This window comes from Trematomus bernacchii, unplaced genomic scaffold (genome assembly GCF_902827165.1).
Source record: "Trematomus bernacchii unplaced genomic scaffold, fTreBer1.1, whole genome shotgun sequence".
Lineage (NCBI taxonomy): Eukaryota > Metazoa > Chordata > Actinopteri > Perciformes > Nototheniidae > Trematomus > Trematomus bernacchii.
Genome location: NW_022987513.1, coordinates 8,674,157 through 8,701,223, shown reverse-complemented (window position 1 = coordinate 8,701,223; position 27,067 = coordinate 8,674,157). Strand labels below are relative to the sequence as shown.

The 27,067-nt window shown below is 39.0% G+C and overlaps 3 protein-coding genes and 2 non-coding genes across 8 annotated transcripts in view; 2 read left to right on the top strand and 3 right to left on the bottom strand.

Moving 5' to 3' along the window:
- Positions 1 to 29: 29 nt before the first annotated feature.
- Positions 30 to 102, bottom strand: trnav-aac. Its single transcript has one exon. It is a non-coding gene; the product is annotated as a tRNA-Val (tRNA).
- Positions 103 to 433: 331 nt separating this feature from the next.
- On the bottom strand, positions 434 to 506 carry trnav-cac. Its single transcript has one exon. It is a non-coding gene; the product is annotated as a tRNA-Val (tRNA).
- Positions 507 to 3,848: 3,342 nt separating this feature from the next.
- ncf1 (neutrophil cytosolic factor 1) lies at positions 3,849 to 11,867 on the top strand. The gene is made up of 11 exons (XM_034153298.1): positions 3,849 to 3,936; positions 4,473 to 4,553; positions 4,673 to 4,748; positions 6,692 to 6,857; positions 6,958 to 7,016; positions 7,263 to 7,385; positions 7,846 to 7,953; positions 8,037 to 8,154; positions 8,315 to 8,428; positions 9,187 to 9,362; positions 10,749 to 11,867. The coding sequence occupies exons 1-11, from the start codon at positions 3,865 to 3,867 to the stop codon at positions 10,910 to 10,912; spliced, it is 1,257 nt and encodes a 418-aa protein (XP_034009189.1). The 5' UTR covers positions 3,849 to 3,864; the 3' UTR covers positions 10,913 to 11,867.
- Positions 11,868 to 12,378: 511 nt separating this feature from the next.
- Positions 12,379 to 18,723, top strand: radx (RPA1 related single stranded DNA binding protein). Of its 2 annotated transcripts, none has more exons than XM_034153282.1 (15): positions 12,379 to 13,213; positions 13,940 to 14,082; positions 14,173 to 14,365; positions 14,452 to 14,560; positions 14,997 to 15,097; positions 15,183 to 15,302; positions 15,389 to 15,484; positions 15,572 to 15,739; positions 16,160 to 16,317; positions 16,400 to 16,533; positions 16,659 to 16,706; positions 16,786 to 16,886; positions 16,971 to 17,207; positions 18,092 to 18,262; positions 18,367 to 18,723. In XM_034153282.1, the coding sequence occupies exons 1-15, from the start codon at positions 12,640 to 12,642 to the stop codon at positions 18,510 to 18,512; spliced, it is 2,499 nt and encodes an 832-aa protein (XP_034009173.1). In that variant the 5' UTR covers positions 12,379 to 12,639; the 3' UTR covers positions 18,513 to 18,723. The 2 variants fall into 2 exon arrangements, with proteins under 2 accessions (XP_034009173.1, XP_034009162.1); XM_034153271.1 differs by having other exon boundaries at positions 16,397 to 16,533.
- A 2,029-nt stretch (positions 18,724 to 20,752) lies between these two features.
- The window catches only part of npas2 (neuronal PAS domain protein 2), a 51,778-nt gene continuing 45,463 nt past the window's right edge, over positions 20,753 to 27,067 (bottom strand). For 2 of the 3 annotated variants that reach the window (XM_034153235.1, XM_034153245.1), the window contains exons 15-22: positions 26,903 to 26,997; positions 26,689 to 26,775; positions 26,004 to 26,246; positions 25,469 to 25,750; positions 25,021 to 25,205; positions 24,138 to 24,230; positions 23,750 to 23,960; positions 20,753 to 22,863 (exon numbers count right to left, since the gene is read on the bottom strand). In XM_034153235.1, coding sequence (XP_034009126.1) covers positions 22,654 to 22,863; positions 23,750 to 23,960; positions 24,138 to 24,230; positions 25,021 to 25,205; positions 25,469 to 25,750; positions 26,004 to 26,246; positions 26,689 to 26,775; positions 26,903 to 26,997 — 1,406 coding nt within the window. In that variant the 3' untranslated portion in view covers positions 20,753 to 22,653. The remainder of the gene's footprint in view (positions 22,864 to 23,749; positions 23,961 to 24,137; positions 24,231 to 25,020; positions 25,206 to 25,468; positions 25,751 to 26,003; positions 26,247 to 26,688; positions 26,776 to 26,902; positions 26,998 to 27,067) is intronic. The other variant, XM_034153255.1, reaches the window with a different exon arrangement.

Here is a 27,067-nt window from a genome sequence, read left to right as displayed (position 1 = left end):
AAAGGTTACACTTAGTGATAAGAAAACAATGTTTCCGCCCGGTCTCGAACCGGGGACCTTTCGCGTGTTAGGCGAACGTGATAACCACTACACTACGGAAACGCCATGCGAGTGTTGCGTTCAGGTACCAATAATAAATCACGACTAAACGGTATTCATGATAACTCAGACATAGCAAAACATAGTCCGTAACCGGGATGCTTTCAGGAAACTCTTCATTCAGGCCAAATCTCACAAAAAAGAATACCTAATAAGTTATATTTAGTAAAATACACAGATGTGTATGTGTTATAGTGAGGGACACAAAATATAACAAAGATAGAATGAAACTTATAAAGTATTATCACTGCTCTAATAAATCTATACAACAAATTAAAGGTAGGGAGCAGTTTGTAACTGTACATAAATGTAATGATCCCTAAATTGAAAATTATGTTTCCGCCCGGTTTCGAACCGGGGACCTTTCGCGTGTGAGGCGAACGTGATAACCACTACACTACGGAAACGGTCATATATAAAATTGATGACGTAATTGAATAGATACATAGAAAATATTACGAACAAAACGTATAACACCTACGTACCAAGACAGATCAGGTGAAAGAGGTAGATGACAAGTGCATTTAAGGGGTAGATATCAGCACCCAGAGTACATAAAACCCACAATAACAACACTGAGTGTAAGACTTGACAAAACCCAAGTCTTGACATTAGCTTTATGTCTAGCACAAGGACAGCAATATAAAAAAATAGAAGGTTGTGAACGTTGTCCAGGATAACAATGATCTAGTTGGAATAGTTAAATTGTAATAGATGCTCTTTCACATTTGGCTTACATAAGTTAGACGTGGCTTTAAATAAAAAAACCGGGGTGTCAAATTCCTTACTCAACCATTTATTGAAACTCATGCTCGTTAGCTCGATTCCGTTAGCAACATGCTACATTAGCCCCGAGGAGGACACAGTTGTGCTTCCTACCTGCCCAGCAATGAGCATCAAAAATATATTATGAAAGTGCTCGAAGTTTTGGAAAAGCTGTTGATTAAAAGATATTGCTAGTTCTGTTTTGAATTAAACCAAAATACTACGCATCTAAAACCTCCATTAGTTAAATTGACAAAACTAGCATGAACGTTAACCTTAGCTGCTAGCATTTGACACACGTGGCTTTATATTAAAACAGTACATTGTCAAGTGTTAAACTTTGTAAAAGGTAAAATAACATTTAGTTTTAATAATTCAATTGAAAAAAACCCTCTCCGATGTTGTGGCTTCTGTTTTATTCATTTCGTTAGCATTAATGCTTCACTTACCAGAGGAGAAAGGAAGTTTCCCATGCATGCACCAGCAGTGACGGCATCAGAGAAAGTAATGCAATCCAATCCTCTACTCGGTAAGCCCCTCTCAATTGTCTCTTCTAGTGGACAAAATGATCATATTATCGTCGTATTTAAAAACTGTGCATGTAACAATACGACTAGTTTTATTTTAAAATGAACAAGAAGTCACGTTTACATGCATGGCTGCTTCATAGAGTGCCACAGTGACGCGTCCTAAAACCCGAAAGTAAACTTCTTCCGGTTCCTTCGACAAAAACTAATGCAATTTCTCCATAGGATTTTGGAAAATAGCTCGAAAAAAGGTCTGTGGTTGACACAAATTGAAGAGACAGATCACGTTTTGTTCAGCCGGATAATATCCACATGTCTACCCTACTTTTATCATTTTCGAATCACAAATCTATTGATTAGATTTATCATTCGAAAATTATAAAAGTAGGGTATACATGTGGATATTATCCGGCTGAACAAAACGTGATACGCTTCACTGTGGCACTTATGTTATGTTATGCGAATAACATGCACGTGACCGGGAAATTATTTTGCTTATGTGTGGTAAAGTCAAATTGAAGTGGAGTGAGATATCTCGATTCAAATGTATCTAAGGTAAGATGTGCAATGAATGATGCTAGTTATGTGTGTACTACAAACCTTCAAACCATGGAAGAAGAAATGTTTCTCCTGATTAAAAAGCCAAGAAAAAGAGGTCATCCCAAAACTAGGTAAATGAATGCATGTGTCTGCAATTTTGAACATTTTAATGTAATTGCACATTCAACAGTTTATATGCTGATTTCAGATAATAGACCGTTTTATTGAAATTAATGCATATTCACAATAGCTTAATGATAATATGTAAATATTTCGTTTGGCATTTCTGCAACATGTAAAACTTTGAATCATAAATGTGTGCATTCGAAGAAAAATCACTCTCCATGAAAAAGATCCCTCAGTTAAGAGAATTTGCTAACTCTATTTTACGAGTTCATTATTCCCTATACGAATATGTGTGAATTTCAACCTTTACTTTAAACCAAGTCATATGACAACCAGTTTGCTGGATTTATGGATTGTTACCTGTTACGCACAGCACTGCCACGAGGTGGAGCCGTGAGACCACAGTGTTAAACACACTGAAGTTATTCCTCTTGCAGGACATCTGACTGCTAAAGCCAAGTGACTACTCATTCATCATTGTAGGGGGCGGGAACAATACAATTCCGTACATGCAATGTTTGCAAGATTACTGTGAATACAACAAAAAATAACGTACAAGCTGTTTACCCGTTTTTACCAATAGGTTTATAGATGAATTGCCAGGAAAAACTATGAAATACAGGAAATGGGTGGCACATTAAAGTCCAAAGACCAAGTCTTGTCTGACCAAAAGTCCAAAACCGAAAGACACTTTATAAGTGTTTATAAATTAATGAAATAAAGTAAAGTCATGTTTTAATGTTATTGATTAGCTCTTACGAGGGATCTTTTTAACATGCCTAAAAATGTCTTAAAAGTTTAAAAATAAGTATATTATGCAAATAGAGGCCTTTTTTTTCTCTGTATTTTTTGTGTTTGTTTTGCTGGTTGTGTTGGATATAAGTTGAATCATCAGTCACATTCAGTAATGTGACTTTGGATGTCTCATTGATGATGGCTCATCATCTGATTTCTATAAATATAAACCTCACTGGAAAACATGAATAAGCAGATGATTTGATCTCTTTGTGTAACAGCTATCAGATTTTTTGTAAATCCATTTCTATATTTTTATTTTACATCTGTATCAGTGCCGACTCAATATTTAATTAAATAAAGAAACAAACCACAATTTGTGTTTTCCTCTGTGGCTACAATGGAGGAAGTTTAGTCCTGTGGGTTTGTTTGTTTGTTTGTTTTACAAATGTTTTTGTTCCTCTTTCCTTGCTGAAAGCAAACAACAGTTGTTACAGATATTGAAAAACAGGTTTGGTTTGTGTTAACATGCACTCATGTAATCCCCCTCCTATACTGAGAAACAGTTTTGAAGGGAATTCCTCATTTGAGCATGTTCTTCAAAATTGACCGTTAGTTGCTTCATTTAAAATTATATATAAGATATTTCCCATGATATACTTATTTATAGTAAGTGCATTACTTACAGTAGATGGCAGTCAGCACACCCTAGTGTAAAAATCAGGCAGGAGTCCTGCATGATGAGTAGCAGAAAATGGAAATATTCGAGTAAAGAAACTTGAAATTGTTCTTCAGTACAGTACTTAAGTAAATGTGCTTAGTTTCCCCCACTCTTGCTATTATTATTCACTTTCAATATCAATAGTAATTCAACAATTGATGAGTGAACGCTGAAAGTGTTTCCTTTTTCTCTGTGAAGTTAGAGGACTTTCGAAGACGTGTAAAGGGGAACTGACTCATGTGATGTGTTGACGACATTTTGCACATACACACCCCTACACACACACACACAAGGTTATATAAGCCTCGCCTGTTGTTTTTTATTGCAGTTGTCAGTGCGGTGATTCTCATCATGGAGGCGAGCTACGTCAGGCATGTGGAGCTATTTGGCTTTGAGAAACGTTCATTCCCGAGTCAGCACTACGTAAGGATCAAAGCTATTAACCATTACTTTGCTAAAGTCGCTACTAATCCTTTTAAAATCGACAAAGTTAGAGACATTCTAGCAAAGTTCAGAGTCTTAACAAAATCAAGATAATTTTTTTAAATAATAGCTAATGTCATCTGATGTTGGAGCTATTCATTGATTTGTATTATTTAATAGTCAAACGTTTATTTTCTCACAGTTTTTAATGTATGGTAGTTTCATCATTATTTAGTGTCATTATTTAAATTAATTTGAGAAGTTTATTCTTTTATTTTGAAGATAGCTTTAGGCACCTGGTGAATAGGGATTTATTGGAAGACAGGTTGATGTAGGATGAGGTAACGGAAAAGTCATGTTTTTTTCCCTTTTGATAGTAGAAAAATAAAATATATCATATAAGAAAATATATCGTAAAAGCTATATTCTTGCATGGACACTGGATGTATCCCTGTGTATCAGCAGTTTAATTTTTGAGTGGCTTTTTGAGTGGTTTGTTTTTGGTTTAGCCGTTACATGTGAGATTATACGTGCAGGTGTACATGCTGATGGTGAAATGGAGCGACCTCTCAGAGAAGCTGATCTACAGAACGTATCCTGAGATTCACACCTTCCACGTAAGATCTTTCTTCACTACAAATTAAAAGCACTGTGGACTTTTGCATTTCCACAAATGAAGTTCTAATAAAAAATTAATTACATTTTTGAATCGGAAATGTTTATGTTTTGGCTGCAGAAGTCCCTGAAGGAGATGTTTCCCATTGAGTCTGGTGAAATAGAAAAGAAGGACAGAATCATTCCGTCATTACCAGGTAAAATAATTATAATGTTTCCTTTATTTTAGGTCAAAGAGTGCAGATTGTTTCTCTTTGCTTTTGGCTTTTTATTTACATTTAAGTTTCGTAGGATTTTATTCAGCTTAGTTTGTATGTTATGACAAGCTGCAGAGTGCAGAGGTTGAACTACACCTGGCACATATATATTAACAACATATATAATCACAGACTATTATTAAAAGACCTCTGCATGCTATAATCTTCTTTCAGGAAGCACCTGTGGTTTTTAAACAAATATGGGCTAATACACTTCTCCTTTTTTCAAATTGTTGAAGCAACACAGAAAGCTGCAATAGAGCTGAAATCACTGATGTCAAAATGAGGGATTTTTCGTCAGCTGTCAGCTGTCAGTAGAAGTTAATACTGAATTTGTAGCCAGACAAAAGCTCAGACAAAGAGCAAGAGGACTTGTATTAGCCCTGTATGATGGACAGAATAAAAACACTGATCATTTATCTATTCATACGAGCTTGGAGCTAGAAAAGATTGTCCTGATGGTGACGCAGCATTTAACATAAGTAAAGTACAAAATATAAATAAGACATTTAAACATTAAAACATCTAATAATAGACATAAATAAGTACATGAAGAGTACGGGGACGAAGTAAATACTCACCTTTTAAATTATATATATTATTATTGAGAATGAAACAAACCAACAAAACAAATTAAAGAACATTTATCAAATGTACCCCATCGTACTATGCCAGTTCACTTATTTATGCATGTTTACAACCACTGCATGTTATCATAGTGACAGGTAGAAAGTCATGCTAACTACTTCCATGTTAACATCTAACATCATGATGCATTAAACTTGAAACATTATCATATTTGCTTATTGCTTTCACTTTTAAAATGGTGTCAAAAAGGAAACATGGACTTTTTGCAGGTCTGTTTTCTGTTCCTGTTCAGCGTTGATTCAAATAAAAACAGAACTCAAATTGCACACATTCCCCATTGTGAAAGCTACATTTCAAAACAAGCCGGTTGCAGTTTAGAGAAGAGACACAGTGATAAAACCCCAAACCTGATGCAACCTACATGTCTGGAAATGTTCACCTTGTAAAAGCAGTGGTGGAAAGTACATTTACTCCATCACAAGTTTGAGGTACTTTTACTTTCTTTTGTATTTCATATGTAAAATGAGAGAAAATAGCCCATCGCGATTATTTTGATTGAGAAATTATAATTTGTTCACCATTATTTTCATTGTTATTAAAATATATATTTAAAACGATAAACCCCACATATTAACTACATTTTATGATTTTTTTAAGCGTAAATGCAATCGCCATGAGTAAATAACTAATGTAAGGCTATTAACAAATGACATCATAGTGACATGATTCTCGTCACTTTCGCTAAGCTAGAGGTTGACTGTGTTTGACGTGATTATGTTTACTCTAATTTAAGCTACCAATTTAAGACACATAGAAAATATGGGCATTCATGAGTGGCGTGTTTTATGTTGTAGTACAAAATGGGAAAAGATATTGAGCTTGTGGTTATTTCAGGCTTCTAACGGTTCTTAAAACCGCTGACTTCAACACGAGGGAATTTAAAGTGGTAAAATGCTAACTCATTATCAGGTTTTACTTTTAGGACGCATTCCTGCACCACTCTTTTGAGATTTCTATATAAATTATACTGTTGCAACCCTAATCAATGACACTATTTCATAAAGTCTAAAACTGATAGGCTACTGCAGTCTTGAGTTTCTGCTGATAACGTGTTTTTTTTCACAGTTAAACCTGTCTATAAGTCTGTCGGTATTATTTAAATTGTACTTGGGACTTATGTTTTATCTGTGAATGTCTTTCATTTTTTGTAAAGCACTTTGAATTGCCTTGTGTTGAAAGGTGCTATATAAATAAACTTGCCTTGCCTTGCCTTGCTTTGCCTTGTGTGTCTGCAGCTCCACGGTGGTTGATCAGTGAGAAGTCCCCAGAGACCAGGCAGAGCACGCTGTCGGAGTACTGCCACTCGCTCATCAACCTACCGCCTCACATCTCCCGCAGCAAACAGCTCACCAACTTCTTCAAGGTCCGACCCGAGGACGAGAACCCACCTGCCCTGAACCCGTCAGTACAACACACACATTACAGAGGATGTATCACTTCCAAATGTAAAACTCAATCACCCAGTAATTAGTACTAAATTCAATTAAAATGTCCTCTTCAGAGTGAAAAAAAGCGAAACCTTTGTGGTGAACAAGGAGTCGTACAGAGGCAACGTTTCTGGTAAGAGTCATTTTAAATGTAATAAATGCTTAACACATGTCTTTTTGTCGTTGTCTTTCCCAAGGTTATTGAAAGATGTTAGATTTTTATTCTTTTGCATTTATATATTTATTTGTAACCTACAGGGCTGCAGCTTGTGGATTCATTTTGAAATTGTCCAAATGATTGCCCTTTAAGCATTAGGGTCGTTTAAATACACATTAAAAAAAAAAATTAAAACAGATAATTATGCGTTTTACCTCTCAGAGATTTCTGGCCCCATCATTTTGGACACCTACAGAGTGATCGCTGACTTCGAGAAGACGTCTAAACATGAGATTAATCTGCACACTGGAGACCTGGTGGAAATCGTGGAGAAAAATCCAAACGGTGAGAACGCTAAAACAACCGCAGCCAAACTTCCCTAAACAAAACAGACCTTCCAAAACTTTATGACAATACTAATTCTTGGGTAAGACTCACTTTTAACCTCATTCATTCAATTGTTCAAGGAAGAGCTGAACAAGTTGATTTCTAATTCATGATACTCTTTGATTAAGAATTAGAGGATTTTGACAGGTTAATTATGGTCTATTGAAGCATGAAACAGAAGCACTCAGTCAGGGTTTAAAGGCCCTAAAACCATTTTTTCCCACACATTTTCACTTTGAACGATGGGATCTTTCTGATGCCATGGTTTGAACCGCTGTGTCTGTTAAGAGGTCAACTCAAGATTCCTCTTTCTTTTTGTGTCAACTGAGTAAAGACACTCCGTTTATTATTCAATAATGTTTACGTTATGTTTATCTTTAATGAATGAGGCCAGGTCTTAAGCTGCTCTTGTGTTCAGGGTGGTGGTTCTGCCAGTGTGAGTCTAATCGAGGCTGGATCCCTGCGTCTTACCTGGAGCCGCTGGACGGACCGGATGAAGCCGAGGAGGCTGATCCGGACTACGAAGGCAAGTTGTGTTCCTTGTATTCTTCATTAAATAATGTATTTTCAGTATGTGTGTCTTTTTAACAGTGCTGTGTGTCCCTGCAGGAGAGATGCACGTCAGCATCAGAGCCTACAAGGCAGAGCTGGAGGACGAGATCTCTCTGGAGAGCGGGGAAACCGTCGCCGTCATCCACAAACTGCTGGACGGCTGGTGGGTCGTCAGGTATGGTCTACACAAACTGACATTTATGTGGATATATTCATAATATCTTTATAATAACAAAATCAAATCTCCCCAAGGAGGAACAGAAGGACTTCAGCTATTATTTAATTATTAATCCTACTGTGCTGGTGCTTATAAATAAATCTGGATATTTTTACAGGAAAGGAGATGAGACCGGACATTTCCCTTCCATATTCCTGCACAAGGCCGGCAAGAGGGAGATATATGAAGCACAGCGGACAAACCTGCAGGGACAGAAACCTCCCCCCCGCAGGTACGTCAGTGAACGCAAAATATAGAGTAGTCTTATTTTAATCTCCACTCTTCAAAAGATTGATTGTTTTCTATTTAACAAATCACTTTTCCATATTAATACGTTGTAACTGCAAATTTGTAAGGTAACTAAAGCTGTCAAATGAAAATAGTGAATAAAATGCATGTTTTTTTAGCACTCAAATGTTGAAGCTGGGAGGAGAAAAACTATCACAAGATCAACACTAGGGCTGCACAATATGGACAAGTGCAATATTCAAATTGCATGAAGAACAATATTTATTAAGGCTAGATATATGAACAAATATTGTGGAGCTGCAGAGATGTCCCAGCATACAAATCGCACTCTAAAGACATAACATATTTTTTTGGTATAGACCCTCTTTTGAAAAAAAAAATCACACTAATCATTTATTATATTATTCAATGTTTTTGGGAACTCTTCTTTATACCCTTTTGAAGTCTTTTAATAATATTCCTCTGACATTCCAATCACTGTGCTTCATATTATGAGCAGAGTTCAAATAGCAAGGACATAGAATGTAGGTCAGTCTTTGAAAAGCCTCAAAGTCTTATATTATTATATTATTCAATGTTAATAAGAATAACAAAGCAAAATGATAAATTCCCTTGATAATATGAATCATGTTATAATTGCAATATCAGTCAAAATAACAGAAATAGTTTTTTCCCCCCAATAGTTCAGCCCCCATCAACACTCACCACCTTTACAAATCTCTGTGGCATTTTCCGTCTCAGATCCACCATCAGAAATGCGAAGAGCATCCACAACAAGTCCCGTCAGCGGCTCAGCCAGAACACTTACAGCAGGAACAGCCGCCGCTACCTCCAGCAGAAAGGGGGCCGCCTGGCAGAGCCCCGCAAGAACTCCAAGACCGCCGCAAAGTCACCGCTGAGGGAGAGGAAGAACCAGGGTAACGTTCATGTTGTGTTCAGATCGATCAAACGAAGCCTGATGTAGACAAGAAATACCTTCACCGGCACCAGTGGTGGAAGGAACTGCTCAGATCATTTACTGAAATAAAAGTACTGATACCATGCTGTTATAATACTCCACTACAGTTATATGTAAAAAAAAAACATAAATAAGTATATGAAAAGTATGGGGAAGAAGTAAATACTCACCTTTAATTATATATATTTAGTCAAGTAACTTTATGGATATGTAACCAGTATCGATTTGCGGTGTCTGCGTTGTGTTTATGTTGTTGATGGATGAGACTCGAGCCAGCATACAGTCGAGGCGATCTCCGTTTATTCACTGACAATATACAACAAATCAGTATTAAATGAGTTATCCCTCACACTGACTCCTCTCACATGGAACATTCACAAAAAGGGAAGAGGAAACGTGAGGGACACAATATGAAGGGGGAGGTCCCCACAAAAATAATCTCCTGAGTACAGTGACTCAATTCTGGAGGTTCCGCCCACTGATACCTAATCAGGTATTGAACGTTTAATAAATAAAGAACACAGAATTATTCAATACAAAACACATAATTTGTGTGATTATACTAAATGATTTACAAAGAAATATTTAACACCAATGCATATTTACAACTGTTACAGATATACTAAACTTTATGCATTGAAATCTAAACACCTAAATGAGAATACTGCATCATTAATGTACATTTTAGTACAATATTTGTCCCTGAGATGTAGTGTGGTAGAAGTCAAAGTGACCTAAAAGGGAAATACTTAAAGGGGACCTATCATGCAAAATGCACTTTTGTACGTCTTTTATACATGAATATGTGTCCCCGGTGTTCCAGGGAACTCACCAAGTGTCAGAAAACACAACCCTCTCTCTTTTCCTCCATACCCAAATCTCTAAAAACGGGGCTGCAACGGATCTGATACAGACTGATCCAAATTTGAACATTCCTCTGACGTCAGGACGGCGGAGCTGACCTATCAGGGGAATGAGAGGTTGCCGTGGCATGGTAACAGCATGGTAACACGACGCTCGTAACTCTGCCCCCTCCTTTGCAGGGGGGCGTGGTCAGCTGCAGCACATGCAAAGACAGGGTGGAGGAGAGCAAAATAGAGCGAAATGAGGCTAAAATGCATGATCTGTTTGGTATTTTGAAAAAGAAAACGTATAAATATACCTTATATAGGTATGGCCCTACAATATATTATTCAAATATAGCATGATAGGTCCACTTTAAGTTAAGTACAAGAACCTCAGATTTTTAAGTAAGTGTACGTAGTTAAATTCCACCACTCACTGAAACAATCAACCCACAAAGCCTCTTAACACTTCTAATAATGTTGTTATTTGCTACCAACAGGAAACATTCCCGAGCAGTCCACGTCCGGTTCAGAGAGCGAGGTGAAGAAGGATGCTCCGGTTATCCCCCCCCGGCCCAGTCCGGAGCTCATCCTGGAGCGCTGCAGCGACAACACCCGCAAGAGAGTCAGCATCCACAGGTCAAACTCTGGCTCCTCCAAATAGCACCGGAAGCCACTAGATGTTGTGAAATTTACAATGAAATCACTTTTTTTGTGTTGCCTAAGTTTGTGGCAAACAGTTCAAATGCAAGCGTAAAACCTAGAGGGAGATGCAGGCGGTCATGGGAAAAGGTTATTGAATTGAGTGGAGAATAAGTCATATTACCTTAAAGTAAATTCTGTAAAATGATGTAGGAGGAAATGTTTTAAAATGTATACTTTTATAACTTTACTATGGTAAAAAAATCCAGTGAAGTTCGACTGTCATGATGTGCAACAGTGTGGCTCATTGTTTTAATCAGGCTTTGTTACACAAACAATACTTGTATGTTAATCTTTTTCACAGGATTTTTTGTATCACCAGAGATATCCTTTATGTCACACTGTGCAAGTTTAGAAAAATATTGACTTTGCTACCATCTGGTTGTCATATCAAGAAGAACAAGCTGGCAGACAGTTGTCTAATTCTAACTTTGCTGCTTCCATTTATTTTACAACCCTCAAGTTCACTGATAAAATGTGTCGGGCTATTCATTTAAGACCAGATCATTAAAAAAAACTGAATTTAATATCTCCAGAAAAAGTGTAATCATTAAGTCTTGGTTTAATACAACTAAATAAGAGCACAATTTGAGAAGCTCTTATTTTCTCTTCCATCATGGCCACTTCAAGCTTCAAGCACACAGCTTAATGTCTTGACAGTAAACCAAAAATGGCCGCGCTTGTTAAGCTTTACCTGGCTGCTATCATTCACATTATCACTGCAAGAAAAAGAAGCTATGAATAAGATACAGAAAAAGCTGAATTTGTTTGGTTGCTGTGTTATAAAAGTATTTCTACTGATTATAATGATATGTTCTGTTTGTGACCTCTGTGTAGAATATTTTTGATCTATTTCCCAGCATCTATAAATCTATCTTGTTATTTATTTGCTGAATAAATGTATATAAAAAACAAAACATTTGTCTCTTTCTTTTAGGTCAGTCTTTAAAAAGCCTCAAAGTCAACAACCTGCAGCATTATTTAGAAATTAGGCTTCGGTCTTCTTCTCACTCTGTTTGGCAGATCATACAATTAAGTCAGTGGTGAAAACATTATTGAGATTATTTACTTAAGTTAAAGCAGCAACTCCCCATTACAAGTGAAGTTCGGTATTGAACACCTTACTGAAGCAAACGTGCATAACAGTAACATCACAAGTAAGATGACCTATTGTGCAGAAAAATGGTCTCTTGTCTGTTTTTACTTAGTTTATTTATATTTAAAAGTTGGAGGATTTACTCAACCTATAAAGGATCACTTGATCCTTCAATTTATCAGGAGAAATTAAGCATACAGTGTCACATATATATATATACAGACACAGACAAAAGATAATTTACAAGTAAAGGCCAAAACAAAAAGTGTTTTAACACTCCGGCACAGTAGATGAAGTCATGCACTTTAACGAAACGTTGGTCTGCCAGTAAAACCAACGAAGAAGAGGAAACACCCGCGTTGTTTGTAAATAACGTTTAACCAACGGCAACTGTGATGACTTTGTACGACACCGATACATATTTAATATTGTATGGTTAAGTAGTTGTGGAAAGATAAATATACTTTTCCATTTATCTGACATTACTTATTTATCTGCGTCAGTTAAGACATTGGTGCCAATAAGGGTAGGAAGAAGTTAGTTAGCCAACAAGCTAACATGACATATTTCGATAACTAGTTGACATACATACAATGGAAGATAACTCGTCTTGTTCCTCGGCTGGCACTGCTCTTTCTGAAGCGTCTTTCCTCCAGAGGACGTTGGAGCGGCTTTCCTCCACACAGTGTCTGCAAGTGAGCACGGAGGCTCCGGTGGCTGTCATCGCGCTGCAGCGGTACTTATCCGAGCAGCCGGAGGGGCAGCCCGACAGCTACGACGTGACGGTCACTGACGGAGTGTGGCGGGCCAAATGCTCTGTTCACCCTGCTTTAAATCACCTGGTGCACTCTAACACCCTGAGGACTGGGACTGACGTGAGCATCACACAGTGCTCGTTTGTTTACAGCGAGAGGAGACTGGGACACGGTTACATTTGTATTGAAAAGCTCCGATGTGGAGGAGAGAGGTCTGCCCTCCTTCCCCGCATACAGGACGTCGCTTCTCTGCCGATGCTAGTAAAGCAAGGCATGGAGAGGAGTGTAGAGCTGCAAAGTGATGTTCCCCTCCAGGTGAGCCGCAAACATTACCTGTCTCTGTGGAACAACGAGGACCCAGAGGGGGACATCTGGACCTCAGGGTCTCCCTCATCGCACACAGTGCTGGATGGTGAGACTTTCTGATGACCCCCTGTCATACACTGCTCTATTTACAACATGGCTTACATTTGTATACACCACTAAGGGCTGGACGAAAATGATCAATGGAAATGTCACTACAAATATTTGAGCATTCAGAATATGTTTTGTCTGACCAACAGTCAAATACACAGGATACGTTTGACTTTGTTATAATAATAATATATGGCTAAGCAGCCCATAATATTATTGTTTATTTCAGTCTGCTTCAACAATCAAATGTGTTTACAACTTAAAGAAAGAAGAAATCTGACTTGTATTAATCCCCTAGGGCCTAGGGGGAACTTCAGGGTTTCACTTTTGTGTTATTTACATGACACATGTTGTTTTTGATATACACATGAACGCACATGCACAAACAGGACCACATGCATGAGTGGAGAGGTGGAAGAGGTTCAACTGTCCACACTCACACTATTAAACCAGCGGCGCTTCGGTTCCTGAGCGAAGTCCCTACAGACTGAGCTACTACCTTTTAATACTGTTGTATTAAGATATGAAAATACTCACAAGCCTAGACAATATGTCGTTTTACGTCTTGAAACCAATTTGATATTTGTTGACTAGAATATATGCGATGAGCTGTCACATTAGTCACTTTAATGCTTCTAACAGAATGTATTTGATATGTAATTTACATTAATTGCAGGAAATAAATCCTCAAGATGTGATGTCTGCAATGTCTTCTTTTCAACAGTTTCCAATATTACTCTTCTTAGTAGTCTGGAGTTATGCTTTAGAAACACATGGAAACCTCTGCCTCTCCTAGTGAAGATCATACACAAATCCAGATTAAGGTACTATGGCAAGTTTGGGCTCAAGATTGATTATCCCTTACAGGTGAGTTTGAACTAACAGAACTTTAATAACACAATATGAACAGGATCTCACTATCATGCTGTGACAGATTGGGTCTTTGTTATATTTCAGGCATATTTTGAAGTTGCTGACCAGAGTGGCACGATGTCCCTCGTGCTTTGGAATGAACTTTGTCCAGAGTTTTACCAGAAACTGAGCGTAGGCACTGTGTTGTACATCCAAAATTACTCCTTAAAGCGGAGTTATTCAAACCGCTCACACCCGCAAATGGACCATCACCAAATGAAGACCTTTCACTCTGTAGGTATGTACACATTTATTCTGATAGGGCGGGTACTCCAGAGTACAGCACAAGCTTAAATGTAATATCTTTATTTGTATTTTCCCAAGAAATCTGCCTGAACGCTCGCAACCCAACTTCAGTCGTCACTGTGGTCTCAGCAAAGAGCGTGCTGCCTCAGTGGGGATTACCTGAGGTTTCCTACCTGTTCACCACCAGGTGATTCACTTGTCAATCTAAAGTTTAACATTACATTACATGTCACTTGTTAGACGCTTTTATCCAAAGCGACTTACATACTCAATACTGTGGACAATCCCCACAGGAGCAATTTTGGGGTGAAGTGTCTTTCATTGAAAAAAGCGTTGTCATTTATTGAAGGAAAGAAATATGAATTCTGATATTGTCTGAGTTTAAAGTTGCACCTTTTTATGAGAAACAACCCACACATTTAAACCCACCTCAAAATAGAAAGGTTAATTCAGTCATACATTGGTGAGAAAAAGCATTGAAAAATTGAGTTTTTGTCAAGGAACTACATCGCTTCTCTTTGCTTCAACACAAGGTTTAATATAAAAAAAATGTCTCTCATAAATTGTGGGCTTTTTTTTGCCAACTATAGCTTAACTTAAACCTCGTCGTATGTATCCTACAGATTACAGTTGGACGAATTATCCAACAATTCTGCATGTGATGTCATCTGTTTGGTGACATTTGTTGGTCGTGTTGAAAGAGTCAAGAGCAAAGGGAACAAGGGTAAGACATGTTCTATCTATGAACTGGAATTCATTTACTTTTAACCAAAGTTAATCATTGGTAATTTACATTTTTTAACCTATAGGTCCGGAAAAATTCTGGACATATCGCTGGATCCATGCGGTGGACGGATCATCCGACCGTCCTTTTATCCTGGAGGTTTTTTCCTCTTCCCAACCGGAAGTCTTCCGTCGTATTTGTCCAAGTAAGTCAAATGGCTTCTATCTGACAGCTCTAACTTGTTAGCATTTTCACTTCATCTGTTCATCATCATCATCATCTCTTCCTCAGTGACCTACCTGGTGTGCACTCAGATGAGAGTTTGCAGAGTGGAAGGCTCGTTGCCCTACCTCACCAGCAGCTGTGAGACCGAGACGTTCATCACAGGTAAGCACAGCTCTAACAAAGTGGAAGTGATAATGTTCATGTTTTATCAGACGGTAATGGTCACTGTATTTTCTGACTCCACTACAGGCTACCACAAAGGTCAGCCATATGTGAGTGACCCCAGAGTGAAGACTTTCATCCAGTGGACCAAAACTCTGACGGACAACGTTGTCCTCCAGAAGACTTCTGTCGGCGGACATTACTGCTACCCTTGTCCCCCGCAGACATTTACCCAGTCCATGGCAGACGCCTCAGGTCAGGAAGAACGTTATTATTGAAGAAATGTTTTCATTTCATGCACTATTTTGTTTGGCCTCTCAGTGAACTAATTATTCACCGATAAGCTCCAGAAAATAAGTCCAGCTTTAATATGAATAATTTCAGAGCAGAGCTTGAAATGATGAACTTCTCTTCAGTACTGAACCAAAATAAGAAATACTCAGTTCTCTTGTGGGCGGCAGGAATCGGAAAGAATATATGTTAGCATTTTCCTCCAGTTTTGCCAAAAGATAGAGGGGATTTGCAGGGGATTTTCAAAAGCTTTTCTTCCAAGTTCCCCTTAAAAAGACAATTTACAGTCATCTGTTTGATCTGTAAAGTGTAGAATACACAAAGCACATAAATCCTGATTCCTACAGACTTCTTTTAATTTATTTATTTTTGCTCCTTCTTCAGCTCAAGTTCCTCTGGTTGCTGCGGCCGACTTGAAGAAGGAGATGGAGACCCTCCAATATAGGGAGCATAAAAAAGTTGCAATTCAAGGACAGATCGCGGCAGTGCGATACACGAAACACCCCAAATCAACAGAGTCTAGAGGAACAGAGGAGAGAGAAGTAAAGAACATTATTTTTAAATCACCTGTCCAAGAGTAGCGACCATTACCACATTGTTAAATAAGTCAACTGATTGCAGCAGGTGCCAGATGTTGCTCCTGATGTGTGTGAACCAAACACACAGGACCATCCCTCCACAGCTGAGCAGACCACGGCTCCCATTTCAACTGCTGAGAAAATCTCAGTAAGAGGAATAAAAAGAAGAATTCAAACAAGGTAACATTTCACTCCTGACTCAAATATTTGTAAGCTTAATAGCGAATCTATCATTTATCTTTAGTGGCTGCTAGGAGCACATGTTTTGATTTTATATCAATTGTGAATACATACATGTTTTCCAGAAAAGTCAATCAGTTCTCCTTGAATCTTCGTAGCATGGCAGCAAAAAGGTAATAATGATCCAGCTGGTAGTATTCATTAGTTATCAAGTTCAATCACTCTGAGCTCCTTCTGTTTCTGCGCCAACAGGAGACTTTCAGAGATTGAGGTAGAAGAAGAGCAGGAAGAGGAAGAGAGCGACTCTGGATCTAAAGACGCTCCGAATGTCGCAGACAGCCAGCAAAATCAAGGTGTGTCATTGGAGCTGCAGTTTGACCGCGATGTACATTTTGCATTCTGATACTCTGATACTGACATGTTTGTGTTTTCAACAGACTCTGATGTCATATCTTGGGAAAGCAGCAGTTGGCCGAAGCAGAAACAGGAAGTGTCTGAATATCTGTGTGAAGGCGGGCTGTACCAGGACAGCGTGTCTCGGAGGTTCACGCTTGACGAAAAGGACGTCCTCCTGCAGCGGAGTAACCTTCAGCCGACGCACTGGACCCCAGAGCAGAGTGCTGACACCCCCCCTCCTGTGGTCTGTCCAGGGTTCTACCAAGTTACAATACTAGGTAAAGTCTTAGCGTAAGAATTACTCTGATCTGTGACCCACAGGAAGTTCATTTGAGCATTTCCGTCTCTGAACCTGGACATCCTTTTGCACCCGACATTATATTCTGTCTGAATTATTCAGACACTGAATGGCTGTCTTAAGGAGGCAAAAATGGTTAGTACTTAATCCATGCAGAGTTTCAAAACTGGCCTGAATTTTCTTTTAGTTGCATTTATTTACATTGTCAGTGAGTCGCTAGACCTGCTTTCAGAGGAAACAAGCCAGAGGTCTCACGGTACGTCCTCATGCCGGTGGGCGTGTCTGGCGTGCGACCAACAACCAATCACATTAATCTCCCGCCCTGGACACACAAGCACGCGGTTTGATTGGCTAGAGCTTGTACTGGCATATGATTTGATTGGCTGACGCTTCCGTCGAGGCTTGAAAAGTTGAACTTTTCTCAACTTTCGAAGCGAGCAACGGAGGCAAAGCGACGCGACGGAACCACAATGCAGCTCGGCAAAGCGTGACGTCACCCCATTCAAAGTGAATGGGAAGCGTCTCCGTTGAAGCAACACACGCTGCCGTGTGGACGGGCCGTTAGTCACATTAAGAAAACATAAATTAATATAACTATTATTAGTATTTTTAAATGCGTACTTCACCCTAAGAATGATCATTTTAATTACTCACCCCGTTTAAATGGAATTCCCCTTCCATATTAATAAAAAAACGGATCCATAGATGTATACATTTCTTATTGAACTGAAGTGGGCCAAGAATAAATTGGACTAGTTTTCCTTTTAAAAGATGAAAAAAAGAAGAAAACTCTTGAAAATGAAATGTGTTATATTGTTCTTGTGCTCAGTTTGCCACTCTTCTTCTGTGTTATCATTCTGACAGGCATAAACAAACAGATGGCCATCGATGCTGCATTTTTGCCCATTGTGAGCTCAGATGATCCCAGGGCTGTCGCTCTCCCTCAGGATCCCCATGGCAACACGATGCTGTCCTGCCTCTCGTCAGGCTTCCTCTGTCCGCTCAGCCACAGCCAATCAACACTTCCCCAGCCAGGTATTCACCGGACCTACAAAAGGGTGGAGGATCCAAACACATCGTGGGAAGACTCTTATCACCGATACACAGCATTACATTTATAATCAGTGTTTGTCTTGCAGAGGAGGTGTTGGGGTCTGCTGGGGAGCTGGAGGACATGCACCTCGTCTGCATTCTGGACCTCTGCCATCTGGGTGGAGACAGAGTGGAGGTCCTGATCAGCAAGGTGTACAGAGTGACCGAGGTTTCAAAGTGTACGGCTCTGTGAGACTATCTTGTAATTATATTCATCAGAAATCATGTCATTAGAAAGTAATTTTTGATAGAAAGATGAAATGTTTTATACCAAACCTTCATTTGATACTGTAAATTCTGTTACACGTGTACAGTTAATGTCATATATTCTTCCAATGATTCTTTTGCAAAAGATAAACATGTTAATGCAATCAATTAAAAAGTTGCATTTTTCCTACCATCAACATTCAGCTGTGTATTTGACAGATTGCTCAGGCGATAATAAGGTGTCAGCTTACGACACACTGCAAGTTTTAACACTAGCACATCGTCACTGTAGAGATTTTGAGAAGCGAGTGGTATTTTGGGATGGCTGACATCAAATGAATCACTGTGAAAATCTCAGGGAGGTGTGACAGTGGCTCATATGGACTGCCCTCTGCTGCGTGAGAAGTGTTTAAAAACGTGTTGCACAATATTTGATCTGAGTACTTTGCATAGATGAATACAAGCTTGCTGTACTGATGTAAAAATATGCCTTTTTGCAAAAACATATGTTTAAAAATATTTATTTTCAAATATTTCACAATATTCAGGTTGATTTATAAATAATTCAATATAACATCATTCATATCAAGATATTTTAGAATGTAAACTTAATTTGTTAATTTCTTTTAAAACAATGTTAAAGATATTTTTAAAGCTTATTTTGATGGTAAATACAGAAAGAAAACAAGCCATACAACTGTGCAACACAAAGAAGAACCTCACCTTCTCTAATAAGACACTTCATTATCTGTTACAAAATTACTTTAATTTTAAATCATTGAATTTACGTATATAATCTATGAGGCATATAAAATAAACAATTATATATATATATATATATTTTAAACTTTTTTACATTCTATTATACAACATTAAATATTTGTTTCTGCATTCAGACTGTAGAAATGGCTGTGCACTGTTTTGTTCATGTTCAGGCAAATCTTACACAGAATGCAATAATCTCACTGCCCACGCTCATAAGTGTCAGTCACTATTAGAAAGTACAAGTATATGCCTTCAAAAACAATGACACTCAATGAAAAACAACATGAAAAAAGAAAGCACTCGAGTTGAAGAACAGAAGAAAAGGTGCTGTCAGGGAGACTAGGGAGAAAACAGTACCGTCAGAGCAGATGCATTATTTACAATCACACCTGTGAAGCAATACACTCTTTAAAAAAAAACTCCAAAAAGTGGCAGAGACTGGGTGAATTGTCCAAAGCGGAAATAACTTAACCCACATCTGAAGCACAATGCATGAACTATCTTATGATTGAATCAAAGTGGAGATTACTGGCGTGGACGGCGCTTCCATCAACCACCTCGAAGCAGTATGATGATTTTGAGATCTTCTCTGAATGTGGATGGTAAACAACCTCAAGAGGAAATGTTACTGCATTTCTCTGAAAGGTTAAAGGTTACTGATAAAAGGAAAAAGGAGTGTCTTCTTCCAGTGAATGAAAAACACATTAGTCATCTATAGCACCTCTGTGTTGCTGGCTGAGTTTAAAATCAAATGGTCACTCACTCAACTTTTTCCATACCAAATGTGGGTGTGAATACATAGTGAGACTGATGATGTACAATTGCACTTTTTCTTAAAAACCATTAGACAGAAATCTGTCATTGAAACTGAAAAAAAGCTAAATAAATGTGCAGGTTTACATTTTCTTGTTTTGGCTGAACTACCAGACCACACGGCTGCACCCTGACTCCCATACTGTCTGACATTCTGTTTGCCGGCGACAATATAATATTTTCTCAGGGTGAACATGAGTTACTGCCTTTTGTTTGGGGAAAAAATACAACTCTGCACCAAATTCCCACTGCACATATCTGATACCTTCAAGAGCTGATAAACGGAATGTTAGGACATTTTCATAAAAAAAATACTTCCATATAATTATCATGGTACAATGGCTTATTAAACACCTCCAACACCTTATATATATATATATATATATACACACACACAATCCTGTATAAATTAACATTCTTCTTCAAATTGACATTGCACATAGGAAAGTGTAAGTGGGCACAGGAGTTCTGCAGCACCAGTCCTGAAGGGATCTGATGACGCAGCTTAAATGTGTACAGCTGAGAGCAAACTGCTGTTTTGAGCATGAAGGGCTGCTTTTATAAAGTGTAGCACAAGTTCCACAGGAAACACTGAGTCATTATAAACAGTTTTTCCTGATTTAACAGATTTATAGATATATTTTTAAATGTAAACCATGAGATCAGACTCTGGCAGTTTTTATACTGTATGTTGTTACAAGTTCTCTGATTGTCATTAACAGAAAGATGAACCAGGTTTTTTAGTGCGTCTTCTTCCTTACCGTCTGCGTATCAGGCTTCGACAGTACACCTCTATTTTTACAACTCTCATCTCGCCATTACTGCAGCGCTTTGAGATGACTGTTATCTTTCTCTCACATTTATATTTAAAATGATGATTGATACCAATGAGCAGTTTCAAGAGCTGATTAGTAGTTTTACCAAATAATCTTTCAGAATATGACAGAAAGATAGCCATACAAAAAGCACAGTATGTAAAGAACAAGTAGCTGGTATCTTAAAATACTGATAAATAACTTACATTTACAGTTGAATAAACAATGGTAAAATAATGTCAAATGTATGTGTTTTTTGTTAATGCTGCCTCTGTATGATACAATAATCCATTGGAGGTTTCTGTAATAATCTGTTCGCACTATTTTCAGTTTTTGATGAGATCACTTTCAGAGTAGGACGCGATTTAAAAAGGTAATTTGGTCATGATTACAGTTTACATTTAGTGACTTCTCAGATGGTCATTTAAATCAGACAAAATGAACAGAAAACAACAGGAATGCCGAAGAAACAAGGTGATATAGTGTTTAAAATTATCAACATAGCAAGCAAGATGGCTACCAAAGTTTCTCACTATTTCCAATATATTTAAATCACACAGGTCAGTGGACTGTTCTGACATGAACCCAGATGGTGCGAGACATTAGGACCAGCGTTGACCCTTCAATGCCTAAATAAAACACATAAAATCATCTTAAACCTTTTTGTATAAAACTAGTTTCTTAATATCATATATTTTTCAAATATATATTAAATAAATAAAAGTGATTTAAGGGTTTCAGTAAATAGTTAAATGAATCTTATGTGTTACTATAAGTGTTTAGATTTAAAGGTTGCAAAAAGCATCCAATATATATATATATTTGTTATATATGTTAAAAATCTAGATGTCTTTTGTTTTATCTGATGCAGAAAATAATAAACTATGACCTACGAAAATATAACTCCTCTTGTATTCCAAATGGACCTGAGCTGGATTTTTAAAAGCCGTAATCAGACACAACCATCAAACCGCAGTATGGGCGGACCATGGGTAAAGGCACAAATATTTCCCCTCTGGTATAGGACTGTTATTCTTCTACGAAGATAAGGGACGGGACAGCTTTACGATCCCGCTTTCAGTACCAGATTGAGGCTTCAAAAATCTAGATAGACCTTTCTAAATGATCAAAGAATATTCCTCACTGCTGCATGTTTCACAATAAAACCCCTCTGATTTGCGTGACATGAACAGTAAATCGTTGTTTTGTGGACAGAATGGGAGAAACTTCTGTTATCTGCCAACTAAATGATGACGCTATGAGATTGTACGTCTTGGGAGGGGCGTCGAGCCATTATTAGTGAGGAAAAAAGAATATTAATTCATGGGCAAAAATAAATATTCTACCTTTAGGAAGGAGGACAGTACCACAATGCAAAGAGACATTTAGAACTCTCTTTTACATTGAAACATGTGACAGTGACGTCTTCTTGAGAGCTTTGATAGTCCGCTTGATCCAATAGTTCCACTTTTGACTGACTCCGGGCCACAGATGAAGGTCCAGACCCTCAACCTCTCCTCAGAGCCCGCAGGTAACGTCGGGTCAGTGCTCCTCTGCCTCTGGCTTCCACTTCCACTGACCGACCTCCACTGAACACCAACAGTAAGGAGCAAAACGTTCCACTTTCAGGCGTTTCTTTCCACAGAACTTGACTTCTAATGCCACGACGTTCTGCTGCCCGCACGGCGACAACACAGAGTTGAGATCTCAGCGCTCTGAACGCGGTGCACTGCGTTACCGAGTCAGCATATTTCTGAAGTCTGACACACTGCTAGTCTGGTTCTGGGAGTGTTGATATTGCATCTGTTGCACCTGTTGCTGTTGTGCCTGCGGGAGCTGCTGAGTTTGATGCTGCTGGATGTATCCCACAGTGCTTTGCTGTGGGACATTAGTGGTGTGTAAGAACGCTGGAGTTGATCCGCCGTGAACCAGACCCTGAGCCATCTGCGGACACACAAGAGAATAGGAGTCTTTGTTGAAGTGTTGGCAATCTTATCCTTACCCAACGTGTATAATAGGTTTTTATAGTGTACACTTTTTGGGAGGAATTAGTGACTTCTAAAGAAATAAACACATAAACACTGCGTCCTTGAAGAACTACTGAATTAAATGTTATTACCTCTGTCACTAACTCCCCTTCACCCATTAGTAGAATAGCCTGAGGTGTGCTTAAGATGCTGAATTCCAGAGTGTCCCAAAGTAAACCATATATTACAGACTGCCATCATATATTATATCCATTATTTTGTGGGCAATGATGTCATAAATTACAGTGAAAAACAAACATATCTCTTTTTGAAAACCTCAATAGAAGGTTCATATTGAGGAGAAGTTACATTTGGTACAGCCCTAACTTTTATGTAACCACTCGGACAGTAAATCTTAAGAAATGATGACACTAGTTCTGGGTTATGAAAAGTTTAGACACCAAAGACCCTTCATGGCTTCCATAAAAAATGAAGGACACACTCCTCTCAGCGAGAAGGCTGGTGACCTGTTTTGTTCCTTCTGGACAAAGACGATAAAAAAGTCTTTAGAAAATTATTTATTTAACCCTGATGAATTTTAGAAAACATCACATCTTTGATTCAAAGCCGAGGTTAAGTACGATTGAAAATAACAGCCTGTGGGATTTACACAGTAGCTTGTTGCTATGGTAACTAGGGATTCAGATGCAGTGTAATGCCTGAAATTATCCCAAATCAGTAAATATAAAGGTGTGGTTAATTAAGCTGCGTAACGTAATGCTACAATCCATCACATAATGACTCAGAGTTAAAGTCTAGAAAACCTCAGATTAGCAATTAGCAAACAGCAGATGATTTTGTACCTGAAAGAACTGCTGGGGCTGCTGAAGCTGCAGGGAGTGCTGAGACGCTTGAGGCTGCGTCTGATAACCCGACTGGGACTGGTTTGTGATGAAACCGTTGGGTGGGATCATTATGGGGGATGTGAAGCAGGGGGAGGGCACGAGGACGGCGTTGCAGTTGACCTGTTGCATGGAGAACGAAGGGGCGATGATCTGCTGCTCCAAGGTGTATCTGTGCAGAGGGCGGAAAGAAAAAATTAGGCACAATACGAAATGACACCACAGAGACAAACAGGTGAGTGTGTGTGTGTGTGTGTGTGTGTGTGTGTGTGTGTGTGTGTGTGTGTGTGTGTGTGTGTGTGTGTGTGTGTGTGTGTGTGTGTGAGCAGGGTAATGAAACATTTCTCACATCGTTTGGGAGATGCCCATGTTGCACTGGGAAGGCTGCGTGGTGACACTGCTCGTGGGAACCAGCGTCTGCATTGGCTGGTTGAGTAGCATGCTGCGGGGAAATAAAATGTGTTACTGGAAAAACTAAATCTGTTCTGTGAAAAAAAAGCAAGTGAGAGAAAATCTTAAATAGAGTTCTTTCCTGTATAGAAGTTTAACACAATGTCATCTATGAAAGACTGTAGGTGTTTCTTTCCTTTTGTTTTTGTCAGGATAAGTTCTCTAAGTTTAAATCTATGTTGGCCACTAGAGGCACCACCACCCCATGTTCTAAATAGGATTCAAAACATTCCTGTTTTTTTCCAGGTGTGTTTAAACCATATATACAGAGGTTTAAACACACAGTACATTAATAGTGTGTTAGCAAGTAATGTGACATTACTCTCATGTCTTTATTTTGGCTGAAATGTGTTTTTATTCTTCCTGATCTTCTGTGTTCAGTCCTGTTTAGAACATGGGGTAATTGTGCACTACTGCCTCTTGTGGCCGGAAGGAGTATTACATCAACAAACACAAAATGGAAAAAAGTTATCCTTCCAAAAACATTTTGTGACATTTTGACAATGAAAAAAAATAATAAAAGAAAATAATGGATCACTACAATAGCTCACTTGCCTCTCAGGGCAGGGAAGCACAACACATAAAATAAGGAGTTTAACAGTTGAAGGCCACTATTGATAAAACTGACTTCATATTGCAGGTCTCCCTTGAAAAAGAGATCTATGATCTCAATGGGACCAATCTGGTTAAATAAAGGTTTGAAATGAAATGAAATATTAGTAATGTCCCTTCTGTCTGTCATACTCTGGTTTTGAGTGGGCTGAATTTCACATTTCTCTTACCGAAGTTGTCCTTCTTGGTTGAACTCGCCGTCTGTTTGTCTTTGGTTGGCATCCTGCAGAGAGCGGGTGTTGGTCTGAGAGAACATCATGGGGTTGCTGTAGAAGGGCATGGTCACACTGGGGTTGGTCTGCACAGGCATGCTCACCAGCTGGGTCTGCCCGCTGCGCGCAATCCTCTGCTGCACCTACGAGTAAACACAGGAAGCTCAGCATTCAGAAAACAATGACATTACCACCTGTTGTGATGTGTATATCTTTTAATAATTGACTGATATTAGCAGCTGAATCCATAAACTGCCTTCTGCTGTGTTGTGAGCACTGAAGTAGGCCACGAGTCGTTAGCTGCTAATGACTGAAGGTACATTGAATCAATATTATCCTCTTAACATGAGAGAATACATTTTCAGACAGCTGTGTTTGGACTTGTTTCCCTCGTGTAGCTCTGTACCTGTATTGACGGGGAGCTGTTCTCTCTCTGGAGTGAGTGAGGGGATGACCTGTGGGTCCTGCTGGACGATGGTTTTGAATGGCCTGAGCGCTGCCTGATCACACCTGACTGGTTCTGGTTCTGCTGGTTCTGGTTCTGCTGGTTCTGGTTCTGCTGCTGCTGCTGCTGCTGCTGCTGCTGCTGCTGTTGCTGCTGTTGCTGTTGCTGCTGCTGCTGCTGTTGCTGCTGCTGCTGCTGCTGGGCCTGGCCAAAGTCATTGTGGGAAGGCTGCTGTAACAACATCTTACACACAAACAAAACATATTAATCTACCCTTCATTTACTTATGTTTTTAGTTTGAAGTTGGATCGGAAGTTACTTCTTGTGTCTTAATGATAGGAGAAACACTACAACATTCCCAGATGTTGCCCTCTGGGCAGGTTATTGACGATGTGTAATGATTACATGTAGCTGAATTGGTATGTGATTGCTTCTTGGCCTGACTATTCAGTGGTTAGCTTACAATAAGGTGTTGTAATCTTTGTGGGAGTGTTACCTGGATATTAGCGAGGTGAAGCTTCTCTTTAATGTCATGCAGCTCCTGCTGCTGCGTCTGAATGTCGGCTTGCAGAATGCGCGTCCTTTCCTCCAGCTGCTCCTTCAGCTGGTTCATCACACAGACCTGAGGCTGTGGCGGCGGCGGGTACATGGGTGACGGCTGCTGCTGCTGCTGCTGCTTTTGTTGCGTTTCTTGCGTTTCTTGCGTTTGCTGTGGCTGCGTTTGCTGTGGCTGCGTTTGCTGTTGCGGTTGCAAAGAAATGATCACAAAAGGAAATTGGAACAGTAATGAGAAAAGCCTGGCCTTTTCCTCTTAAACTTGATCTGTGATCCTCTTTTCCCATTGAATGTAGCAAATGCGGAGATAATCATTTAGTATGAGTCATATAATGGCTCACTCTTGGTATTCTTCGTATGTATTCCCTGAAATTGCATTTCAATTTATAAATCAAAAATGCCATAGGTGCGCAACATGTGAAAAAGAAAAAAACACTTTCCAGTAAAAAATGATTGTAATTTGTTCTGTTTTCTTAAACTCTCTCCAACTTGGTTTAATAACACAATATAACCCCAAGTATATAGGGCCTGGAGGCACAAGCAATGGGTGAAACTATCAGGAGCAGCAGTCATAACAATAAGATATTGTGAACAAACAGAGCAGGGGAAGAAGTCTAAACACTAACCAGGGTGGAGTGCTTGCTGCGGGTAGGGGAAAGGGGGAGGTTCATTTGGGGAGCGATGTCGAATGAGTTTTGTCTTTGTGCCAAATTCTACAGGGAAAACGACAAAGGGTTACAATTTAGCACAATCTGTGACGTGATAACATGTCATTATCTGAGCATTTGTTTCCGCAATGACCATTTTTTTTCTGAGACAGACGGAGACACGTAAACTGACCTTTGAACTACTAGGTTTGAACTTGGACGAGGTCTTCTCTGTGCCAATGGAAGCAGGCTGCCATGACGGCGTGCACGCCTCCGTGTATGAGTTAGCTGTTGAAGAAGAGACAGGTCAACTCTGAACACACTTTGATAACAGTAGACTGAGGACATGTTCAGTTAT